Source organism: Aphelocoma coerulescens, chromosome 12 (assembly GCF_041296385.1).
Source record: "Aphelocoma coerulescens isolate FSJ_1873_10779 chromosome 12, UR_Acoe_1.0, whole genome shotgun sequence".
Classification (NCBI taxonomy): domain Eukaryota; kingdom Metazoa; phylum Chordata; class Aves; order Passeriformes; family Corvidae; genus Aphelocoma; species Aphelocoma coerulescens.
Window position 1 is genome coordinate 7,791,688 of NC_091026.1, and position 26,156 is coordinate 7,817,843.

Below are 26,156 nucleotides of genomic sequence, written 5' to 3' on the forward strand. Positions count from 1 at the left end.
AAATAATAGTAGGGATTAAAAAAAAAAAAACCCACTCCATTACTCCATGTGAAACATTTTGGGATCTGTTGTAGAGACTGCAGAACCCATGGCATAGCTGGTACCCTTTCACTGCTCCCCACTGTATCTACCAACACACCCCTGAACACATTCAACATTTGACTTCTCTAACAGGTTGCATACTTTTCATATAATGTGCTCTTGCCTTTAAACCACTTCTGCATCGATATGGTGTTTCCAGAGTCAGCTCTGCACATCAGGACAGCACAGTCAGTGTGGCAAAGTTAAGAACTGCTTGATGCCTGTTGCATCATCCTTATATGTTTCACAAATATAATCGAGGCTTCTAGAAACTAGAAAATCTAGATGGTGTTTTGTGCTTTTGGCAAAGAAATATTAAAATGATAAAAAGGAATAGAATGTGCTGGAAAATTGCAACACTCACTTGTCCAAGTCATTCTTACTGTTCTTGGTAAAGCACCTTCAATAAGAAATGTCACAGCAATTAGTCAGTTTGACATCACTGTTATTCATGGATGATGATAAAAGTTCACTTTTTAATGAAAGCTATAAGTGAGGTGATCTTTCACTTAATAGCTTTTGAAGAATAGTGAGGGCATCCACAGAACTTAGAACTTCACTAATGTGTCTCAGCCACTTTTTAGTTTAAAAGCAAGAAATATGAGGATGGGAGGTTTTATTGTTATGATACTATGTGTATTTGAAATTTCCTTGCTCGTGGAGCTCAGAAAATTCTATTTCAAACCTGCAGGTAATATGCTGTTTTATGACACTGCACTATGTCCACAGTTTGTTCTTGCTTTGAGAGTTGCAGAACATGGTACCAAAAGACATTGGCTTTGTTTGGTTTTTTTTTTTTCCTTCTTGAAATAGATGGTTTCAAGAAATATTTTGTGTACAGCTTTCTGGAAAAGTAGAAGGACCAAAAGGCCAGACGAGCTAACTTTAGCTTTTTCATTTTCACCCTCTTGTCTAAACATTTGTGCCAAATGCTTCTCTTAACAGTTTGCAGAAAGAAGAGAGAGTTAAACCCTAATGTGCTGGTGCAGAAGGTACAACCAGTCAGGCTGTTTGTCAGGTTGTGCCATGTGGTACTGTATTACCTGTTCTGATGGCCACAATTCTGAGCTATTAAATAATATTCTGGTACAAATTACTCAAGTTTGAGGTTGGCAAAAAACAACACAATTTTCATAAATGGTCAAAATTGCCAATTTTCAGTGTGTTTGCCCCTACATCAAAAAAATGCAGTACTAAATCCACATATTTTTATATGCATTCATAACTAACCACAGTCTAGTTGACTGTGTATTTTGTGCAGAGAAAGAAGAGAGGGGTGGGAAGGAAGGAATGGGATGGGGAGGGAGGACAGGTGCAAGTAATCCTCCAGGGATTTTGATAACTTCAGGCAAGAAATATGCCTTCTAATAAGCATGGCCTGACAGCTTATGAACAAACCAAGAGAATCTCTCTTGCTCTCTGCAAGGTGAAGGGAAGCAGCACAGGGCTGGTGCATGCCTTTATGAATGACTTAGTCACTGTTTTGCCATATGGTGTCTGAACTTGTACTGTATTTTTGTTGGAATCTGTGTATCATCTTGCAAATGTTTTCTCTATAAACATTTCAAACAGTCATGTCTCTCTAAACTTGTTCACTTTAATCTTTGAGTGATCTGAAAGAAAAATGTGGCATTTCAAGTTTACCTTTATTATTTCATATCTATTATAAATAGTTCACCATCTTGATGAAATGTGTTTTCTCCTATATGTGGGACACTTTGACTTCAGACTTTTCAGTGTTTAGTCAGTGTTCCGTGGTGATTAGCTATTGATTTTGAAGACCTGTAGCTTTTCAACTGGCTACAGCAGTTAAATAACAATTAAACCTGTTGCTCTTATGGTGGCTGCTCTTATTCAAACTGGTGCAAATTCAGAATTGGAGAGCAGGTGAAATGAAGAACAATGAGTTTAAGGTGGATGTATCTGTTTCACCATGATATTTGTCTTGAAAAGATCCTTATGATATACTCTATACTTAAAATAGAAAATACCACAAAACCAAGTCAAACCAACTGCCCACCCAACCAGCCAAAAAAAGCACCAACAAAAAACTCACCAGAATTTCAGGCAACAGAGACACTGATTTAATATGGTTATGTTACTTTCAGAACCAAATATGTCTAGGAAGAGTTAATGTGTCTTAAAGGAAGAACTACTGCCAGGCAAATGAAACAAATTCTTATGAATTTTACTTGTCCTCTATATTTCTTTTATGCATGTTTTTAGGTAGCAATCCCACAGGGCTGTGAAAATAGCACTAAGATAAAGTAATAACTCAAATTTACTACTTTTCAAATTTGTTCATTTTGATTTCCAAAATAACCTTTATCTTTGATACAGTTACATAAAATAGCTTTTTGTATGCATTGAAGAGCAAAAGACATTTTTCCTTAATAGTTCAAAAAGGTGTTTTGTTTCCTAGTATGAAAGCTTTACTTGCTTTTTTGAGCAAACACAGCAGGATTCAAAAGCTTTTCCCTTACTCCTGCTGTGATGTTTTGTTCTACTTAGTTTGAGTGAAGAGGTAGAAGTGAATAAATTAGGCACACAAATCAGAAGCAGAGAGTTGTGTTTAGGAACACTTAAGAATTTTTTTTTAATGATTCTCTCATGAGTGGAACCATATTTCCTCCATACAGAAATTTTTTGATGATATTTGTTGCCCAAAAGTTCCCGATGGCTTTCCTCTCTCTTTCTGTGTTATCCTTAACTTCTGTAAATAGTGCTGTGCCCTCATTATATCTTGATGCTATTGTCTTTCAGCATCATTTATCATTCCCTGCATCGTTTACCTTATACTTTGAAGGGTTGAATTAACTGTCGCTGGGAATAGAAAATAGAAAATTTGCAAAGCTGCTGTTTCGTTGAAGTGTATGACTAGTGATTTTAGAATTTTTATGAAATTATGGTAGTTAAGTTGAATCTAATGGAGTACCAAATAGTCATAAACAGTTTGATTTAGCATTCCTTTGGATCTATTTCCTCCCCATGAGATGCTATTGTCTTCAGTTTTGTAATGAATATTTGATTTCCATTCAGAAAACCATGTTAAAATTTTCACTTACATGTTAATTGCAATCTTTAGTTTCCAAATTCCTCACATTCCTCAACATGCAAACTGACTTTTAATGACATTTTTGAATCAGCAGTTTACAAACTCCAAGTAACTATTTTACAATATAGGTTTTTTTTTTTTTCATTTACTTTGCGTGCTAAACACAGAAATGTCTCTTTAACTTAAGACACACAGGTTCCTATATTGTCCCAGACCATAACTTGAGTCTATGCCAAGATAATAGCTATTCCTTAATATTTTAGTCCATGTAAAACACAAACTCCAATTCTCTGATGCTTCCAACCTGCCTCATTACTCTGATCAGCACATAAAAGTGCAGTGGTCACAGAAGACAACACGTTGTGAAACAAATCTATACAGAGTGGGCAGAGGAAGAAGGTGGGTGGGTTGGGCAGGTGTGTCAGAAATTCTGGACTTCCTACTGAAACTCTTCTTGACTATACACTCCCAAGGAAGATATGCCAGGGATGTTTCTCAGATTCCTCTTTCCACAACGGAAGCACCTAAGAAAATGTTTTTATTCTTTCCTGTGTATGTGTGTCTGGTTTAATTCTGGAGCCTGCCTTGCTCTTTGCCCTGAGAGATGGATGCTAGTGCTGGATGTGAGGCTAAACTCCAAGTGGCTTGACTCTAAGAGAATGGGGTTTTTTTTGTTGTTTGGGAAGATCTGCTTGGGTTTGTTCTAAGGGGGGTAACTGTGTACAGTGAGGAATTAAAAGGCAAACTGTTGTAGTTAATTTATTTCTTTAAAGGAGTTTCTCTCCAATTATAAAACTGTTATTGCTAGGCACTAGAGATCTGTACCTTTTTCAGAGAGCAAGTTCTGTTTCTTTACTCTAAACAGCCAAGAGACATTTAACCTGGAAATGCATTTTTTCCTCAGTCTTGAGGCTTATTTTCTTTTAAAGGTTTGTTATTTTTTGCTAAGCATTTTATCAAACTGAGTGTCCATAGCCCTTGGGTAGTTTCCCACCTAAAACCGTTACCACCACGTCTTTTCAATAGAAAAACATTCTGGGGCAAATCACTGACACTGTCTCTTTCATTCATCATTCTACACTAGATAGTAACTACAGTCTGATGCGCAGTGACTCAGTAAAATGTTGCAAATATGAGTCCCTGCTCATCCAGTTATTTGCTGACTCCACTTATTGAAGTGGCCAACAACCTCTCCATCTGCCAAACAAATAAAAAATCAAGCAGACTGGATTATACAGTTGCAATTCTATAGAAATTATTGCAGCAGCCAACTCTGGTTGGTACTTGTAGATAACAAAATTACAGGGCAATCACTCTTGTCTACTTCCATAGTCAGTTTTGAGAGTTAATGAGCAGTTCTTTCAATATTTCCCAGGAAACCCAGACCGTGGAGGGTTTTTTTCTCCATGTAAAGAATTTCAAACACCCTAAAACTTTACTGAGAGTGCCTTGGCTTTATCCTATCTATTGAATTATTTTTAGTAATATCTTGAGAGCGAGAAGACTCGTAAATTAATACTGTCCTGGTACCTGACAAAAACATGATGTCAGAGAACAGCTATCCTGGGCAATCATATAAAATCTCTAAGTGCTCTGAAATGTCACCTCGTAATCAGCAGAATTCTTTTCCGCTTCCTGGGCTCCTCTCCACACAAATCATGTCTGTGTGCTTGACTCTACTACTCTGGCCAAGGAGCAGAAGTTCCTACATTAGTTTGTCTGCATTTGAGTTTCAAGTGCAACCTTTGAACCCACAATGTTATGCCAAGTTTTTGGGTTTTTTTCTTGTTTGTTTAATAGCTTACTATTCCTTGATAGATCAAGGGTTATATTAGGGTTAGAATTTTCTCTTCTTGCTAACAAGGAAAACAAACAAAAAAAAAGGAAATACGATCATGAGTTCGTTCCACCTCATATCCCCAATGATTCCTTATCAGATGTAAACCTTCTTGACTCTAAATCCCATTTATGTTCCTGTTTAATGTCTGCAAACATTCCTTCTCACCGTGAGATAGTGCCATGCTTCAGGAAATATACTTGTTTGGGAAACTGAAAATCCTCCTGAAGAAGATTGGGAGCTGCAAGACATGTAATTATCTAGATTTTGTTTGTCTGATTTGTTAATGTGATATAGGCTTCATAAGTTATCTTTACTTTTCATAAAGTATCATTTATAATGTAGGACTTGTTTTCTGAAAATGAGGCGAGCCAATTGCTATTGCTTCGTTATAAGAAAACCTTTGTAAACACAAAACAAAAAAATAATTGCAAAAATTCTAAGAGGAGAAAAAAATGGATTAGAAGTTCTACCTGAGTGCAGAAAACATGATACAGATGCTAGAGTGGTAGGAGAATGTCACAGTCACAGCTGGGCATGACTGGCACCTACAGTATTGCTCAGCAAGATCATCCCTATTGCTGCATCCATTTGGTTGAACACAGGCGCAGCAAAGCAGAATTTTTGTTTTACAAAATCTCCACTTGAGATCATAACTGTCTGTGTCACACTTCCAAATGTTGGATAAACCTCTTCAGCTTTAAACATTTGTCCCTGGGGACAGAAAAGGTCGGGCAGTAACTCTCCACCTCCTGCTTGAGTTGCCTTTCACACGTGGTGGATGAAGATCTACAGGCACAGAGCAGTGCTGGTCTGGAGCATCCCAGTCAGTGTCTGCTTCAGGGCAGAGGTTCAGTCTGGCCAGAGGGTGTGAACAGGGAGGAGACACAATCTGATCACTCTCACTCTCCTGTGGCCAGTGATAAACATCCTACATGTTTCTCTTGAATGGAACCAAGGTCAGGAGAGCTGTTTTCTCCCTCAACTGAAAAAATACATTGAAACCTGATGTGCAGAATCAAATAATGCTTCATGGCACCTCTTTGCCCAGCAAACTGGAACTGGGTGGAGCAAAGGTGCTCCTGGGATTCTTGCTGGCTGCTATCCTTTGTGCCACTGTGTGAGCTGAGGAGATCTCAGACTGGACCACAACAAAGTTCATACAGCTCGTGATCTCTTGCTCTTTTCTGGGAGAAAACAGCCCAAGGCAACTTCGGCAGAGCTGACACTGGGAGGGATGTAGAGCAGAGCTCCAGCTGCTTTGCTGCTGCCCTTGCTGCTTCCACAGCCCACATCCCAGCCCCTTCTCTCTCCCGTGGCACACTGCAGTAGGATGAGGATGAGGAATCCTTCCTGGCACTGCAGGGGCTGGGATGGGCAGAGCTGGTTCAGTTGACGTGGGGCTGGGGCTGGGCTGGGCTGCACTGACTGCAGGTCCAACTGCATCAGTGTCATTTGGATAAACTGCCTTATCTCATTTAAAATGGAAATAATGCAACTGTATGTCTGTAATGGTTCCTTAGTTCTCAGAGACAGTATTTCTTTTTCAAATGTAGCTTGCTGATGATCAGGGATTGGTGTTGATGACAACTGTTGCCATGCCAGTATTTAGTAAGCAAAATGAGACTGTAAGTACTCAGATTATTTCTGTCATGTGATAATGGTGTGACTGACGTGAAGTTGCTTTCAGGGAATCTAATAAGATTTTAGCCAACCCCAAAATTTTTTCTTTTCTTCCTCTTGTCTGCAGTCAGTATCCCTTTATTAGCACAAAAATGTGGACAAATAGTCCCAAATATCTATACTCTAGAAACTGTGGTAAAATGAAGAAACCCTATATCTAAGAGAAAATCTCAGATGGCACTAGGCCTTAGGGCTTTCTTACTTCTGTATTACTTTTTTATAGCAAATAATCTATATAATTTTCCCCTTTGCACTGATATAACTCAGAATTTAATTACTTTTATGTATATTATCTATATATGTGTTTATCTTTAATAATTTAACAGATTATTGCAGAAAGTTAAGTGTACTTTCCCCTTAATGCTTCATCTTTCTCTTTTGTTTATCAGGAGAAATTGGGAAAGAAGGGAGTAACACGTTTTTAACAGTAGTTTTTAATTTAAAACCTATTTGCATGTGAAAGATTTCAGTAGAGGGACTCACCCTTTTCTAGGTGAACTGTAAATAAAGCAGAAAGGAGCAATGTTATTGATTTAATTACTGCTTGATCAGCTGAGTTGTACCAGTGTCTGCCTTCCCCACTTTTAAAATAATTGGTCTGTTATCTACTCACTTCTGCAGTGTAGCTGCAAGGTGAAATAACTGGTGAGAATGTTTATTATTATTGTGGTTCTGAGTGCATCTTTTATTGTTCTTTTCAGAGGTCTAAAGGGATTCTCCTGGGAGTAGTCGGCACAGATGTTCCAGTTAAAGAGCTTTTAAAAACTATTCCAAAATACAAGGTAATATACAGATGGTGTCTATATATAAAGTCTATTCAGTATAATGCCTAAAATACAACATAATTAATTTAATATGTTGTTATTGTTTGTACTTACATAGCTCCATTATTTCACCCATTTTCCTCATGAATTTTAGCTCTGTAGTGCCTGAGATCAAGTGCCATTTTTAAAACCTAGATTAAACTATGGCCTGATTTTCACGTTTTTGTTGATCAGTGTGGTCTAGAGGGTAATGCTAAATATTGTCCATATTAAAATGAATGAAGTTATGAAATCAATGAAGTTAGACCATGAAATACAGCCAGAACATGAGGCAACATAACAAAAAAATCGTGCTTAAAAATGGCATTGCTTTGCATGGAAACACTTTAGGCTTCCTGTTTGTGTATAATGCTTCCTGTTGCAGGTGACTCCACAGTGATATCAGAACACAGTGACAGAGGCACTGCTGCTCAGGATGAGTAACAGGGAACACCCTTAGTGCACAAATCACCAAAGTTTACAAACAGCAACTTATATTATACTTTTATGTACGCAGATATAATGAATCTGTAGAAGAAAGAGGAGAAAGGAGCAAAATTAGCTCCTTTGCAAAATTTGGAGCAATGGAAAAAGTCTTTGGAGCTGTCTGTAAGGAGCTGTGAGAAGAGCTGATGCCTTAAGAGGCCTCCCAGAAACAGAGACTAGACAGGAGTAAGGGAATAAAAGTAGGTATTTATTTGAAAGGCCTTCAAAGATACACCCTGGGGACTCTGAAGCTATTCTGAAAATGGACCCCAAGATGGACCCCAGGTCACGAGTTCTTCACTCTTTTATAGGTTTGGTTCAGTTGCATATCAGGGTTAATTCTCCAGTTAAAGCTTCAGTTTTCCCCTCAGCTTATCCCCCCACCCCCTTAGCAGCTCTTTGGTTTATACTTTTGGCCTAGGACAGCCTTGGTGTCCTTGGAAAGCAGGGCCAGAGAGGCTTTGTTATGCCGACCTAGCATGAGAGAGCAGAAATGAACAGGCTACAAGAAACTTCAGAGTCACACACCAAGCAGTACAGAATTTGAAAAATAGAAAGGTTAAAACCTAAGGCATCAGAGCAAGGTTCATTTGTAGTGAGAAGGAAGAACAATGTTGTGGTATCTGCAGAAATAAAAGCTTGGCTGGGCATGGCTGGATAGGAAAAGCCAAATAACAGTGATGTTACTCCTAAATAATCTGTAAGATTTGGACATAGTCTGAATATAAGAACCTAGAGAGAGTGGGAGGCCTGAATAACAAGTATTGCAACAGAGTGAGACTGATTCAGAAAAGGAGAAGTTTTTTTAAGAATTAGTTTTCTGTGGAAGTAATATATGATCCTCTTGCTGCATATTAGACTTTTTATTTGAAGGTATGTTTTATATTGCAGGATGTACTGCAAGAGAGGATTATTACAGGAGGCACCAATATCATGCAATGCAGTTGAGTTAGTGAGATCACTTGAGTTATAACTTCCAGTCCCACATGCCATAAACAAAGACTGTACAATTGCAAGACCATAATCACCCCTGGGACCCATTCCTGCAGAGGGAACACGTGACAAAAAATTCACACAGGGATATAAAATGATTGGTTGGAAATAGAAGTCTGCTGGCCTGGAATTCTTTCAGCTTGGATGAGGTGAATTTTATGCTGAGGAAGATGAATAATAGCAATAAGCTATTTTCAGCAGTTGTTGTCTTGGCTAAACTTCCCCAGATGTCAGTGGCAGTTTCTCCTGAATAAGGTGGGGTTGGATTTGGTAATACTTGACTTCCATGTGACGTTTTACAACAGCTAGAGAAAGGTGGTATTTTTTTCTGACTCTGTGATTTAGAGACAGAATTCAAGGTTTAAAATGGCAATGCTGCTGTAAGTGTCTCAGATACTGCAGAGACCATGCAATTTCCCACATTGCACAGAACACGATAAAATACTACCCTCGGATCTGTGTAGGCCTCAAACAGGCAAATGCTTTTTTCCTGTGAGTTATACCACCCACATTTGTTTCCTTATCTGCCTTCCACTGCCTGGATGTCATTCTGCAGTTATCAACACAGACAATTGTACTTGAGATCTGATATTTAGCCAACAGCTTGATTCCCTTGTCACGCTATAATAGTTAAAATGTGTCCACTGTTATTATTTTGGTTATCCCTCCTTTATGAAGAGATGCCAAGAATATATCACCTTCTATTGCTCTCACTGAAGTTTATTGCTATAGGAAGACCACTAATTTATGAAACCATCTTCTGTGTGGCAGCTATAGTTGACCATATACAATCATTCACACAGAGACACTATAAATTAGCCTGGAATGTTTTACCTGTGACCTTTCTGTAATATTGTTCTCTGGTTTATACTTACAGAAAATTAAAGAAGCCAAAAGACTTGCTCTCCTTTTTGCCTCTTAGAAAGGATTCTGACTTTTCAGCTGTTCTGAAGTTACTTAGTGTCAGACAAATTCCTAAAGACCCACTTCAGCAAAGCATTTAAGAATGCACTCAAGTAAAATAAAGATTTATTAGTAAGAACTGTAAAGTAAATATCAAAGCAAGATAGTGTGAGAAAGTTCCTTTTTTTTGTTTTTTTTTTTTGTTTGGTATTTAATACCTCAGTGTATTGAGATGCTTAATAAAAATATGCAGGATATTATATTATATGAAGACCTGAAAAAAATGGGTAAGGAAGGATAGGAAGATTTGCTCTGCATGGAAAAAGGTACATAGTAAAAAGTAGAAAAATCTACATTAGCAGCAAGTTTATGCTAAGAAGGGATGTTTGAATGACCACATCGAGGGTTTAGAGGTACATTTATTACATTCAGTGGATGCAATCAACTGTGTAATAAGCATATTGTTAAACAGACCAGTATTTCTATTTAAATAAGTACAATGCTAAATTTGGACACTCTTAGGCCTCATCAAGCATTTCATTGCTCTCAAGGAATCTCCCACAGTTCCACTCGGTACAAAGATGTAAACTAAGAGGAAATTCCTTAGCAGAAATAGCTGCCTTCAGTGTCTCCAGCTGAACTGGAATTAACAGAGAGCCTTTAAGGTAGGAAGATGTAAATATCACATGTGACAGGTCACCGTTGCTTGCTGTAGCTGCCCTTTCCTTAAGTGCTACTTTAACAACAAGTGAAGAAAGCTGTGCACTCCTGGGAATAGGAGAATTTATAAAATTCCAGTATCTCTTTGCCCTGCCACTTGTTCTGTGTATGCCAAATGCTGTGGCATCTCATATATAGGTATATTATATATGTGTATATATATATAAAAAATTGACTCTAGCACACAAAGGAGCAAATGCCCTGGATAGCAGAGTTGTGGGACAGTTTAAAACCATGCTGTATGCTGAATTCATCACAATGACAGCTTCTCATTTGCTCCAAATGTCAAGGATCTTTGCCTCTGTTATAGAAAACACTGTGTGGATAAGGGCTGTGATTGCCAGCTGCCCTGGATAGCCAAATTATTGCCTGAGTTTTGTTTACAGATTTACTGGAAACCATGCTGATTAGTATTTCTTTCTCATTTACTTTTACAGTTAGGTATTCATGGATATGCTTTTGCAATTACAAACAATGGATATATTTTGACTCACCCAGAACTTAGGCCTTTGGTAAGAATGCTATTTATTGATATATTTTATTTAGCTGTATGTGTTGCATTTGTTTTTTTCTTAGTGTGAATAAACTTCATTGAAAATTAAATGCAATAGACAAGATACTTTATATTGTTTCATAACCCATCCTAGTTCTTAGTAAATTTACCTCTAGAAACATCACTTAGCATGAAAAAACCCCAAGGAAAATAAATATACATGTTGCTTCTGCAAAAGATGCAGACCTCCATTACTGCAAAATAGCAAAGCCAAAAATTGCTATAATTATGTTCACTTTACATTGAAATGGAATTTTGGAATGCTCTAGTGCTGTGTAATAACCCCTATTTTTCATTCTAAAGTGTTAAGGTTAATTTAATATATGTGCAGAAATTTCAATAAAGCATATTTTTAAGCAAAATAGGAACACTAGGGATTTTCTGTACTAAAAGAGAAATAGCAGCAAATTTTGCCTTTAGTTTCCCTTATCATCTTGTTTGCATTAATCACAGCAAGAAAAATAAAGTTACTGTTATGCAATTGTTTATCAAGTTAACACCCCAGAGGGCTGGTGCATTCCTGGTTGCATCATTGTTTAGGAACAGCACTTCCAAGTGTTCCATCACCACTGAGTCCCAGCAAAGCACAGGTATTAATAGTTCCACTGCTATATCCACATGGCTGCCACGTGTGCTTCTCATGCAGGCACTCCAAGCAACGTCCAATTTCAACAATATTTCAGCAGAAATCAGAAATATTAACTGGGTGGATAATTTAATTTGAAAATAAAATTAGTGACAAGCATGATTCATTAAGCCATTAGCATGTCTGAAGCCTTCGTCCAGCAAAAGAATTTGTCTTTCCAAGGTTTGGGCTAGCAATTATGCACTAAATCAACATTTGTATTTGCACTTAGTTCAGTTTTTAACTGGAGTAGAGCTTATGATATGTGCAACAAGGAAGCTTCAGTGGGTAAATCTGGCATCCCAGGTTTGCAAGCCATAGGAATAGATTTGAGAGTTCTCTCTCTACATCGCAAGGATTTGATAACTCATGTCCTTGCTGTAGTGTCCCTTTCTCTTCTGGCAAATTACTTATTTCAAAATTATTAGTATTTATGCACTGTAAAATAGATATTTTATAAAACAGAAAGTGATGAAGTCCAGGAACTGTGGATAACTCTAAGTTAGGCTGACAGAGGGTGTTGCCCTCTTCCTAATTTCTGAAGTTTTGCTCTGGTGAGGCAAAAGTGGTTTCCTCTTACTATCCCTCACCAAATGTACATCCTGAAGGCACTTACTTCATTACCTTATACAATAGACTCTCTTTTTTAAATCAAAATATTGGGCAGTAGCCCATAAGCTGTCAGCTAGGGGAACTCATTGTGATATACTCATGGTCTGTTCATTTCAGGTTTTTAGAAGAGTCATTTTTACCTCTGGGTTCTGTCAGTGGTGGGTAATGAGAGTCTCCTGTTGACTTCAGTGGAGTTTTTGAGAGTGAAGTGATTGCTGGCCTGGGCCCTTGGTTTAATATTACAGGCCAAATCCTGATACCATTGTAAGATTCCATGAAATTTGTGACAATAACTATGTGAAAATAGGCCTGTGGATCTGGAATTAGACAATTCACTAAAGATACTAGCTAAAATTATTTGTGTCTTAGAGTTACAGTCAAGCCTCATTGATTACTGACTTGATCCACACTGGATTGTCCTGTTATTATATTTTCCAGCAGTGATGTAAAACTAGAATATTACTGAACTCCTGAGATCCTAACCCCATATCTATTAGTTCTGAAGCTGATGTACTGCTTTTTAAGGAATTGTCTTCTGGGACACAGAGCAGAGAAGCAGGATAGCAAACAGCACAGAATGCTTCCTGTTGCACCAGATTTTTATCTAACACTGAGCAGTGTATGTAATCATTAAGCTGGCTACATTTTTGTGCTGATTATTCTATTGGGTTTATATTTAAAAATGTTTTTCTTGGAGATTTCATCTCTTGTTTCTTCTGCTGGGTTTTTGAGTAAACTTGGCTTTCGGTGAGGATGACAGGTTGGGTGGTCGTGGGACGGACTGCCGGAAGGAGAGGAAGGTGCACCCTGAATCCTCGGTGGCTGCTGGCAGAGGCTGCGGCTGTTGCTGGAGCAGCCCCCGGAGCGCAGCGCTGGCTGGGAGCTGTCCCCAGCCGCTGTCCCACAGAGGGACCAGAAGGAACTTTTTGGTTCCGTTCTTTACAAGACATCGGTAGGGTGATGCGTCCTGACGAACAAGTCCACGAAGCACGGCAGTGGGGAGCGAGGGATGCCTCGGGAGCCGCTCTGGGAGGACCCGAGCCCGTCCCTTGCGGGGCGCTCCCCGCGGGCTCCGCGGCTGCAGTGCGCGGCCGTGGCCGGGAGGTGGCGCCGCAGCTCCGCCCAGGGGCGCGGGGGCGGCATCCCGGGAACCCCGGGAAAATCGCGCTGGTCACCCCCTCATGGGCTTCAAAGCCTTTTTGTTTATTCCTTTCTAATTTTCTTAATTTATTTTAATTTTTTTCCTTCCCCCCCCGCCCCCCCTTTTTTTTTGTCACATAGCTGAGGAGTATCCATAGCACACTTTTCTGTATTACACCTTTTTTAAGTCTCCTTTCCTACCAAGAATACACCAGTGGGAACTCCAGAGACTATAGGTGATGGGAAAAATACTTTTTTTTTTTTTTTTTTTTTTTTTTAATATTGCCGTATCAGAATCCTCCTATGTGCTGAGTTTGACTAAAAGTCTATATTTTTACAGAGCGGTATTTCATGTTCCAAGAGAAAATATTTTCAGTTGTATCAGGCTATTTGGAATATTATATTCCATTGAAAACCACTACCTACTTCCAATTAAAAAAAGAATAAATTGCTTGGGAGATCAAAAGTGAATTTTTAGATTTTTCCTAACTTGGTGTCTGAGGCTCCTTACCCATGTTGAAACATGGACACGAGGACAAAGTTTTCCTCAGCTGTGATTATGGCAGATTTAATCTGCTTTTTAGGAGCCTCTTAACACTTGTGGTGTGTGCCAGGTGTTACACCATTAGGTTTTAAAATGAAAATATGTTATGGTGATGATGTTACAGTTTGCCAAAGAAAAGAGTTTACTGAATGTAAAGGAAGAATGAGAAACAAGGGGTAAATACTTTTTTCCTGCCCTTAAAAAGAACCACCACATTAATTGTGGCTGAGTGCTCATTACTGTAACTGTCACTCTGCAGCCTGTTAAAGGTTGTGCCAGAGGAAAATTGCTTTCTTAGGGAAGTGTAGTGGGATTGCAAAGAAATTAAGGAATGTCCCTGGAAGATGAGTGTCTGCCACAGTCACAGATCACCACCCTTGCAAACCTTGTCTGGTGTTAGGGGTTTGTGCTGTTGCCTCTCAGCTCTAATGTTTGTCTGGTTTTCAACAAATAATAGCAAGGTTGCTACCAGTTTTTATGAAGTCCGTGGTTTTTTTGATTCATGGTTAGCAACAGGGTTTGTATTTTTGTTCAGGGAGTGGAACAGGGTTGGTTTTTTTCAGTAATTACTAGGTTCATTTAGGGTAGAATACTCAGAGCTCCTGAACAAGGAGGCTGAGTTTCTTAATTAAAGAAAATATGCCTTTAAAGATAAATGCATATGTTCTGGAATAAAATTGCATCTTTTGTTTGCATTCTACCATTTTTTTAAATAAATCAAGGTTAAAAATGTGTTCTGATTTATGAATTAATCTAATAACATCCCTGCTTACTATAGATTTTGTGGTATTTCTGGGTTTAAATCAAAGCCCACTATCTCTGAGAAGATTGAGACATTCATTCTTGCTCTCAATATAAGCTCTGGAAGGCTTGTAATGAGTGGTTTATGAATGGCTGTTTGTGAATGCTCTTATCATTGTAAGTGAATTCAATGAATGCCTTGTTTTCTATACAAGGATGTACATCTTTTATTTGATCAGGCTTGACTGGGAAAGTTACATCTAGAAATCAAAGCCTTTCATATTGCAATGCCTTCCCCAAAATATATTGGTGGTTCAGGTGCCTGAGTAAGTTACCCTTTCACCCTTAGAATGCAGACAGTCACCGTGCATTATATTAATCTAAATGACCTGGAGTGTTTGAAGATTCTAGATCAGTATTAAGTCTTTTGTAGCTGTAAATTTTGAGAAAACTTGTTTCCCTTCATATAGAAAAACACAGAAACCCAAGTGTCAGGGGAAACATTAATGCCCCACTTAAGCAGTGTTAGCCTTTCAGAAGCAGCAAATCTCATTTCTCTCTGGGGAGTCCTGCCTGGAACGTAAGATAACCTACACTTACCCTTGCTTTATTCATTGACTCCATAAAACTCTACAGCTGTAGCTGACAGCAGAATATTTAAATGATTTGAACAGCGTAAATGCCTCACGTTCATTTAAATAACTGAAGAATTCAGTCACTTGAATGCCAATGATTATTCCTATTGGAGTTTACATTTCAAAAAAGACAGCCCATCTGAATCCCTGTGAGAGCATTAAATTGCTATCTAATTAGAAGTGCAAAATTACATATATTTAAAAGATAATTAAAGGTTTGGAGGCTGTTGAATAACTGGTTGTACATATAAATGAATCACTGAAAATTTGTTAGCAATATGTGAAGCTTTCTTTCATTGTTTGCTTTTAGCTTTGAAGTTAGGTATAACTGAGCTCAAGGGTTTAAGTCTGGTAGTATTAAGATAAAGGCAGATGTTTTTAATTATTTCTACTCAAACCCCAAATAATTATAAGCAGCTGCCAGTTTTACATAATCCCAAATGATAAATCCCGAGAATGCAAATAAAATCCCAAATAGAGGGGTTGTTTTCTTCAGTGGAGTAAATCACATCCATGTTTCTGTGATAATTGACTGCAACCCACCTGAGAACGTGAGCCCAGCCCATGAACTCCTTGGCCAGGCTCAAGGTGTGGGAGTTAAAGCTGGTATTTTGTATTGACTTTACTTCACCCTGTATATTTCCATATTGCTTTATCATTTTAAACATTACTGGACCATTTGAAAAGCCAACACATGTTAGGAGGGTAAGTAGTCAGAGTTAAATACATGTGGCAGAAGAACTATATTCTATTGTTTTGCTAGAGGGCTCTCCTGTGTACATGGCACATCTAATAGTTCCTACTTTTTCTCTGCTTGGAAACTTAGAATTAAATTATTCTCTTTTCCCTAGCAAATGACATGGCTCCTGTTTTCAGCTTTTCTCTGCAGTATTTCTGCAAATTTTATAGTGCAGCAATTTTTCACTGCCATCTGGCATGGAGAATCAATCCAAAATAACTGGTTTCTGCTATAAACCATAACCTAGGAACTTCTGGATTAACATCTTAAATATTAAAATCTGTCTTTGGACAGAGAAGTTGTTCTTCCTAAGAGAATCAAGGTGTTACCTTTTTTAATATTAAACTAAGGAGGTGTGTATAGAGAGAAACTTTGTTTTTGACTGAGCACCTATTAGTGTTCTACAAATTCAAGGCTAAGTGTAGATCAATAAGAGATCATTTGAGGTTGCAAACTGGATGAAACTGTGAAATTAAAGTATCACAAATGACAAACCAGGATCATGTGAGCAGAGAAAAAAGTATTCCAAATGAAATAAAGAGCTTAAAGGCCAAGCAGTAGTGATTTAGATTAAGATGCTGCTTCACGTGTATCCCCAGGCAGAATGTTTTGGAGCTAAGCAGCACGTGGTGAATGAAAGCTCAGTCACTGGGGGTGATGTCATATTATCAGGTTATTAGCAGGCAAAGCAGGGAAGGGGATTTTTCACTACTATTGTTGATTTGTTTGTTTGGGGTTTTTTGTTGGTTTTGTATGTTTGTATTGGGTTTTTGTGTTTTGAGGTTTTTTTTGTTGTTGTTGTTGATTTTCATTTTTTCTATTTGTTGTTGTATTTTGTTGGGGTCATTTGTTTGTTTATGTTTGGGGTTTTTTTTTACATCAAGCTTTCCCCTTGCAGAGTCCCCACAGTGGGAGCAGAGGGACAGAGCAGCAGCTTGTGCTGGGAGGGCTGGTGAAGGTCTTGGAGATTGCATTGACCATGGGAAGTCACTTCCAAAGCAGTTTCCACCCCAAGAGCTGCAGGCTTTGCTTGACAGTCAAAGTCACCCCAGACAACAAATAAGTGGTAACTTTATTGTGCAGAGTCTGAGAGGAGGGAGGGAGCTGAATAACTGCCCAGACCAGGGAATTGCAATAAACACAGTGCACACAATCTCTGTCTGTTTATTTAAAACTGTGTGGAAAAATGTGTAATTTTAGTTAATTATGCTTTTCCTCTGATATTTGTTCATTCAAGCTTTCCTATCAGACTTTGTAGATAAGAATACCTTTGCAGGATGGATTAGTGCAAGCTACAGTTATAGAAACAATTATATCATGTCTTTTATTATGTAGAATTCAAGCTCAGCAAAATATATTTGCATATGTTCATTTGTCCCCTCTAAACAAAAGAAAAAGGGGTCATTCTCAAAGCCTGATAAGATTAATATCTTCTCCAAATTTTAAAGTGCTAATTCAAAAAGATGAAACTCCGTTGAATTATTCTATGTTTTAAATTTGGAGGAGTTTTTCAGTACATAATTCCTTACTTTTGTGCATATTAGTAGTTTGGCAGTGGAGAGCTATTCCTTGAAATTGTTTTACCTCTCTAGGTTCTGGTTGCTTTTTAGTAGGTACTTTCTTACTACAATATTTTCTCACAGATGATTCCACATTGTGGCTTGGAAAGTTCACCAAAATCTAGTGATGCTTCCAAGGCTGCTATCACAGCAACTTCCTCTCTCCTACCTCCCCATTATCCAGACAGAGCACGTCTGAGAAATTCCAATCACCTTAGACCCAAGATTGCAGCTGTTGAGATGCAGCTTGCTCTGTCCTTGTTCGGATTACTACACTCTGACACTATAAACATGTGTCTGGTCATGTTCAATGCAGATGGTTTGGGACTGCTTTTGTCAAAAACAAAAAAAATTAAAGCAAAGAGTTTAATAATGGCGCGTGTGAATGGTTGTGTACAGGGTGGTGAAAAAATGTGGTTCCGTCTTTAAGCAACACACGTCACACGTTGTTTGAATCATCCAATGCTTTAAGAGTCAGTCTCAAACAAAAGATACTGAGTAAGATAAAGCTCATTCTAATGGAAAAACCAAATAATGTGTTTTTCTCACAAACAATAAGTTAGAACCATCCTGCTGTTTTGGGTGAACCAAAAGTTTTGTCTTTTGCAGTCCAGAATTTAACACTTTTCAGTATCATTTTTTTTCCCTCCCAGGGGTTAACTGCTATATAATATGAGCTCATATTTTATACTAGCCAAAGATTAACAGCACACATTTTAAATCTAGCTCTTTTTCTCCTGTACTTAAATCAGAGTAATTTGGTAGAATTCCTAGTTTCTATCTTTCCCAATGGGTCCCTTAATGATTTTTTTCAATGCTTTATAGTAATCTCGCAGATGAGTTTGGCTTCAGGCTTCAATCAGTATTTTATACTTTACCCAGGAGCTTCAGAGATAAAAGGTTAGATTAGGTTTGCTACCAGGGAAGAAGATATAGATGAATGCTATTTTTAAAACCTGGGGCATTGCTTCAATGTCCAGGAATAACTTTTACTATGAAATTAATTAAGCAATAAAACTAGAAGGAAGCTAGAGAAGAATGGACATTTCAAGATTAGATTTATGAAGTATTTTATATCTGATCTGCTTGCATTGAGGTTTGATACCCTGGTTACATAAGCATAATGTAAATTTACTGCTTGGAATAAGGTGATATATTCAGGAAGATTATGTACAAATAAGTTTTGTATCCCATCCTTCCTTCAAGTTGGTTTTGTTTTGTCTGCTGTCCTTTTCTGAACTATAACATCAATCTGTTCTTATTGAATTACTGTGCAGGCAGTTAAACAGTAGCCCCTAAAGTGTAATTGCTGAATAAGGGGTCAGACATCTCAATACCTTATTAATTCCTGTCCTAAATGCATTTAAGTGCATTTGCAGCTGCTTTGAATCCTTATAGAGCCTAACTCTTGCTTGACCATTAAGAATTTTTATGACATGAATGCTTCTGATTCTTTTCTGCAGAACTTTGGATTTTTATCCAGCCCTTCATTTGTTTGCTTTTGGTTTTTGCTCCCTGAGTGCAAGGTGTGGAATCCATATGATTAAAGTAAACCCTATAATCAGTATGATGCAAATGGTTTGCCTTGGGTTTGAAGCCTACTTCTGTCAGACACACAAGATCAACTTTTCTTGGCCTAAGCAAGGATTTGCACGTCTGAGAATGTATAGCCCAGAAGCTCTTCAACATCTGTGAGGGAGGATGTAATTAAACATTGGAATCAGTACAGGAGCTGTTTGCTCTACTCAAATGATGCCAGCTAATGTCTTTGCAACACTGTTCAGCTCAGTATTTCAGAGCTTGACTGTAACCATTTCTGTACTAGAATGACTGAATCAGATCAAAGATTTATTTTGTTAATTGGTGCAGCCACAGAGAATAGATGTAGTTATTCCCTGTAAAGATTAAAGATAATATTGATATAGCTGCAGCCATAGTGAAAGGCTTGCAAAACACAGCTACAGAAATCAAGCCCTGGTAATGAATGGGATGTTATCCTCTCACATGTTCTTGTGAGATTTAATTATATTGGCTGCAATTTTTGCACTTCAGTATTTGGGTATAGTTATGTCTCTGGCTGTCAGGGCTGTCAGGTAGCAAGAATTAATTGTAGAACTGAGCTGCCAGAATTCACAGTCCAGTGTATAGGCATGTACTGAAAGCAGAAGTTCTTTACATCTCCCTACCCATCTGTTGAATAGTAGTAGGTGAGAAGTAGACAACCTTCTTAAAAGAATAGTGGATTTTAGCAGAGGGCAAGAAAAGCACATGAACATACTTTCCAGTAGCATCTGCATCACTTCTCAAAACTTACACCAACAGAGTTTCTGGGATTTTTTTTATTCAAAAGAATGAAATTGACTCAGGATTTTATCCCACGGAATTTCCTAAAGGAACTGTCTGTAAGAAAAATTGGAGTATCCAATTTTTTCTGAGCAAAAATTAAGGAAGCTCAGTGAAGCCCATGCTAGGAGAAACTTTACAGTGCTACCAGTATCTCAGAATCTCTTTGTGTTTATGATGCTGTACTCAATATTTTTAAAGGTTTTCTGTTCAGGAAGATTTATGTTGTTCCTATTTTTAAGTATTGTGGTCTACAAAAGCAACTGTGGGATTTGTATGAGAATTTTTAATTCAGGGAGGGAAAAGTCAGGATGGGAACAACCTTCTTAATGCTCAGACAGCAGGGCTTTCCCTTGGTCTTTCTGACTCTGCAGAACATGATTGAAAGTGCCCACGCTACTGGTTGTGCTGATGAATTTCTTGTCTCAAACACTGACAGGTTTGGTTTATGGTGTAGGTGGTCCTGACCTGAGGGATGAGAATCAACCATATATATATATATATATATATTGCTTTGCAGATACAGTTTGTCTCCTTCTCTGATGCTGCTGAGGAGTCACAAAAGCAATCTGGGGATATTTCACAGCATCCCAATATCTCCTGTCATACTTCATAAAAAGACTTGTGGTTTCTCTTGATAAAAAAAACAGATTTCACCTTATGCCAATCCTCTCCCAATTTTAATTTTTTTTCAAATGTAGTTTCCTAATTTTACTTAACTGGTCAGGTTCTTTCTTCACAGGTCTTCCTAAATACTTTTTTTCTTCCCCAGAGCCAGTTTTGTGTGGTTACACTAATAGGCTGATTTTGAATGTTCAGCAGAGGGCAGAATTTCCCACGTTATAAACACCTCGGTGTCAAATTAATTTGTCACAAGAATGTTTATTTTAAATGTGCGATTTACAGCGTAACAGTGAGTAGTGATAAAATCCCCTACATTGTCATTAGTAGTATGTTACTTTCCCCCTTGTAGATAAAATGAGGTATCAGCAAATGTTAACACCATACTTCCCAAAGACTTGCATCTTATCTTGTTTGAAGTGAAATGGGTAAACATTTTGTTGATAAGATTACAGTAAATATAACTTCCTGTACAGCTGAAAGAGCCAGTTGGAGCTATTTAACATAAACTGCAAGATCCAAGGTCTCATGTATTTTCCATATGAGAAGAAGAAGTTACAACAGCTGAGTTTGACCTCCCTGTGTGTCCATTAAGAAAAGCTCTGCATCATGGCAAGAGGTCATGCAAATAATCATGTGATGTAGGTTTTTAGTTCACAGGGAACATTGGTGCAGCAGTATGGTGCACTTTGTATGAATTAAGCTACTTACAGCTAAGTGTATTTTTTACCGTCAGCATGCATTCAGAAACTTTTTAAATATTCTGATGCAAAAATTGTCGTGCAAATAAAACAGGATGTGCTAAATATTTCACCTTTTTTATACCAGTATGAAGAGGGGAAGAAACGAAGAAAGCCCAACTACAGTAGTGTGGATCTTTCTGAGGTTGAGTGGGAAGACAGAGATGATGTGGTAAGTGATGTGTTGCTTTAAAACCCTGTCAGAAGACATTGTTGCATCCCACTACTGTACCTGGAAACTGTTTAAGTAGTCATTAGAGAGGCCACCTGACTGCTCTCAGGAAGGGAAGGACAATAGTTCCTTTTATTTTGTTCAGAATTTTATAACTGTTTTGCATTGCTTCTTCCCTACATATGCCTATACCACAAACACAGACTCTTTGTATTTTTGGTAAAACTCATCACCTTTGCAGTCTCCATACATCCCATTGTGTATTTGTGCTGGATAGCAAATATAGCCCTAGAAACAGGAATAGAATGTCTCCTTAGAGCTGGCCCAGACTACCGCTGAAACTCAGAAATGAGTTGATCTTCTTTCCATGACATCCTTCTTTCCTTAATAGAAGTAATGGGAGGTGTTTTACTTAATGTACAAAGTCAAAAACAGAATAAACAAAATTGGATTCTTTGACCTGTGTGCAGAGCAGAGTTTCACTCCAAACTCTAATTTCAGACACATGGGTAGCTGCAGGAGCATAAGTTCTGTGTCTATTACACAATGCTTTCCATTAACCTCATTTTTCAGTGCTCCATCTACCCTGTAGTTCACTCTTTATCTTACTCTTTCTTACCTTTCAGGCTTAGCCTTTTTTGCAGTACTGTTTCAAAAGCTTTCCTTATGTCCATGGCTTAACCTTTGCCTGTTCTTTCTGTCACTTCCTCAATAAATCTGATTTGTTAGGCATGATTCGTTTTGTGCGAATCTGTGCTGACTGTCCCTAATTAAATCGTAACTTTCCAGGTGTTCGTCTTTCTGTCCCATAATTTAGTTTTTCCCATAAGGTCCCTCCTGCCAAAGTCACGACTGCATGTCTGTATTTTTCATAGATGTCTCCTCGATCCCTTCTCAAATATCAGTCCTGTGTTAGCTTCTCTCAAGTCCCTCTACCTCTGCTTTTCCAGAGAGGTTTGAATACATCCACTGAAGGTTCCCATATTTACTTTGTCATGTCCTTCCGAAATCTGGGATGGATCACGTACAGCAGCCCCTGGAGTCTTGTCAGTCTTCAGATGTCCTAATTTCTTGATCCCTGTTCTGACATAAGTCTATATTTTCTTTCTCCCTTACAAAATATATATCTTGCATTCCTCTCTCTCTCCACCCCCTTTGTGAATAGTGAAACAGTTCATCTACGTTTTAAGCAACGTCTGTTTCACCAGGTGATCGATTGTCCTCAGCCTCTCCTCAGAGGCCATTTCACTTCCTAGGTTGAAGTTTTCTGTTGGAGTGCACACACAAACTTTTTCAACGTTTTTATAGCTTTGTGTCATTTTCCATGCACACACTATTTAAGGTTTCCTCATAAGATTTTCATATATTGTAGCAGCCTTCTGCAGTCTTGGCAATCTCATTGGCCTCATGTTTTATACCCTGCTTTTCCTCTTATCTTTGATCAGTATTACTCAACCAGTTTCTCTGCTAATGACCTTTTAAAATTTCCTCTGTCCTTTCAAATGTTATTGCTGTGCTTACACACAGATTTTAAACCTTCATGATTTTTCTTCTTGTTATTTCTCTTTGGTTTGTCTTCTTTTTTCTTTATATTTCTTCCATTATTTCTGCTGTTTGGTTTTCACATTATTAATCCCTCGTTTTTAATCATATCTTAGTAGAAGTTCAGTGGTTTAGATAATGGAATATTGAGCTATTTTGGTGACATTGAAAATCAAGTTTTATTTGTAATTGAGATTCTATCTGAGTACACATGAAAGTCCAGATTCAGCTCTCTCTAAGTACTGCCTTTGGCTGACACCCCTAAGCTGCGTCACTTTTTCTGAAAATTTCTAACAAAAATTGAGTTTTGTCTGTCTTAAGGGTGCAAAATTTTTATTTCACATTTTGATGAAAAATATATGCATACATTACATCTGAATCTTTGCCTTTCACCTATAAAATACATTTCTTAAAAATGAATTTTTAATTGTAAAACAGAAACAAGCTACATGTGGCTCTGCTTCACCCAAGGCCTTGGATTTGATGTTCTTGATTTTTTCCAAGCTTGGGTAGTAAAGCATTGTTTATTCAACTGCAGAGCGAAATAATTAATGTATTCATATAGCTGCTTTTAATAACATAGACTACTACTGGTATATTTTTCTCCCATGAAACACTTATGTAGAAGCTGATTAAGACATTTTCTTACTTTTTGCCACATTAATTTAATGGTTACATAGTTTTCCAAGAATATAGGATGATCTCATACTACAGCAGTGAAACTGAGTTGCTAGGAATTGATTGAAAGATATTTTGTTGAAGGAGCAATAATGCTTATTACTCTGAGAGGTGAAGACATAGGTTTTCTCCAGTGATCCAATAAGGAAAAGGTGGCTACACTAAGGTTAGAATTTTTTTCACCACGAAATATTGTTGTCATAAATATATCAGCTCATTTTCCAGGTTAACAATACCTGCTATCTTGCTGTTAAGACATTTTATTAGAAACAGAAATTTCAGCATGAGCTTGTTAAGTTAGCAGTGTCTTCCAGCAAGGTTTGCAAATACACAGTACCAAAGGGGAGAAGTTTCAATTTGGACAGAAACCTTTTTCTCATTAACTTGCTTAAAATTGTTCTATTATAATTTCTAGCTGAATGAAATATTTTTTTCCCAAATAAAGAAAGACCATGAATGAAGGTTTTGGGGCTGGAAGCCAACTGAGGCAGTACTTATTTTATGCATTTGAGGAGGGAGATGAAACTACAGAAGAGCTGAGAAACTGGATTACAAAGCCAAGAAATGCAATCACAGCAAGCAGAAAAAAAAAAAAAAAAAAGAGTAAAACTCTAAATCCTACATGCAGACTTGATCTTAAACACCAATGAGAATTTGGAGATCCTTTTAGTAAATCTATGACTTGCCTGAGGCTTGTGGGAGGAATGGGTTTTAGACAACTGCAGGCACCAATAGGAGAAAAATGAAAACCATGTTAAAGATAAATGGAACTGTTCTGTAAATGTTAGAAAGTAGATGGTTAATTAAGACCAGGTCTCCAAGTCCAAAACCACAAAACTTAAAATAGGAAACTATTTCCAGAATTGCCTATTATGTATTGTTAAAAAAAAATCTACAGTAAAATATATGCTTTATTTTATATATGCCTCCAGCTAAAAATTATTCTTTTACACTCACTGACAGAAGAGTAAAACTGTTAATTCAAATCTAGATGCCCTAGAATTAAATTTAAAGAGCTGCAAAGTTTGCAGGTTTTGATAGGTCAACCATGATCAACTTGTTTGTGAGATATTTCACTGGCAAGTTTGGTCATTCTCTTTTCCCTCCATACTAACTCAGGAAGCCTGCAGAGTGCACTGATATGTCTTGTCTTCACAAATTCTCATTAAACCTCGACTGAATTGCTCAATCTGGCATGAGGCACTGTAGAACAGGAGATGCTTATTCAGCAAGAACATGATGGTCAAAATTGTGTCCAGATAGATAAGCAATAGAAGAGGCATAAAAATCTCATTTTGTCAATATTTTCCAGCATTTTAAATGCTGCATTGATTAGTAATAGTGGAATTTTCAAATTGTAATAAGGATTACAGCTTCAAAAGATCTATAGGTGCTTTTTCCCGTAACAAGTAAAATAACTTACCTCTTCCATTAGTAAATCTAAGAGTGTTCAAATGAAATATTTCCATTTATGGATGGTATAACTGTTAAACAGCAACTTTTTTTATTTCTTCCCTGAAGTCTTGAACTGATAGGTAGACAAATTCAAAATCCTAAGGCTGAGGATTTCTCAAAAAACATGTCTTGTCTTTCTTCAGTTTCAGCCCAGGGATCCTGCCCTCAGACCAGCTGTGCTGGGGTGGCCTGTCCTCATCCCTGGGGCCACTGCTGGTCATTTTGGCTTACAGACCCAGGAGATGGTTGTGGGGTTTATTACTCCTTTTCATCATCATGGCACGTTCACCTAAGAGAGAGGCTGTGTGTCCTTTGGGAGGAAGACTCTTCTTTCCTAGGGAGCAACAAGGTGTGCTAAGGGAAGAGTTTTTAGGGATGATGGGCCAGGGACTTTGCAGCTCCCAGGTTTGGGAGTGTGCACCTCATGCAGAGAAAAAAGTGTTTGTGGTGATCTAAAAAGTAACAGATTTAACTTGCAGAGAAGCAGGTAAATCATTATGTATAAACCCTTTTCCATTTGTTTTCTGTTTTCCCTAGTTTCTCTGAATTTTTTGCTTATAAAGTGATGAAATATGTTTTTGAAGGGGATTTAAAATGTCTTTTGGAAGACTCTGAGAGGGAGAGGTCCAGGCCAATTGTAAAAGTTGTGACTGACCTAGGGCTTCCACTACAGCACTGAAGTTTGTTACCTTGCAAAGGGTGCCTGGACACCAATGGGCAACCAGAGGGAATTGCAGAGCACTCTAGCTGTGTGTTTCCACTGAATTATGTTACTGATCAAATGGGCTGTCATTCTGGTTTTTGTGGGCTAGTGTTAATTTTTGATGCAGTTAAGATGAAGTTTCTGGTGCTTGTTAAGGATGTAATCCAATGTAGATTCTTAAACAGAATAAATA

General features: G+C 37.8%; 1 protein-coding gene across 9 annotated transcripts in view; it reads left to right on the top strand.

Moving 5' to 3' along the window:
* CACNA2D3 (calcium voltage-gated channel auxiliary subunit alpha2delta 3) overlaps positions 1-26,156 on the top strand; it is a 422,236-nt gene that overhangs the window by 305,156 nt on the left and 90,924 nt on the right. For 7 of the 9 annotated variants that reach the window (XM_069027740.1, XM_069027747.1, XM_069027744.1 and 4 more), the window contains 4 exons: positions 6,530-6,601; positions 7,358-7,438; positions 10,999-11,073; positions 21,502-21,585. In XM_069027740.1, the coding sequence (XP_068883841.1) occupies positions 6,530-6,601; positions 7,358-7,438; positions 10,999-11,073; positions 21,502-21,585 (312 nt within the window). The remainder of the gene's footprint in view (positions 1-6,529; positions 6,602-7,357; positions 7,439-10,998; positions 11,074-21,501; positions 21,586-26,156) is intronic. The other 2 variants (XM_069027745.1, XM_069027746.1) reach the window with 2 other exon arrangements.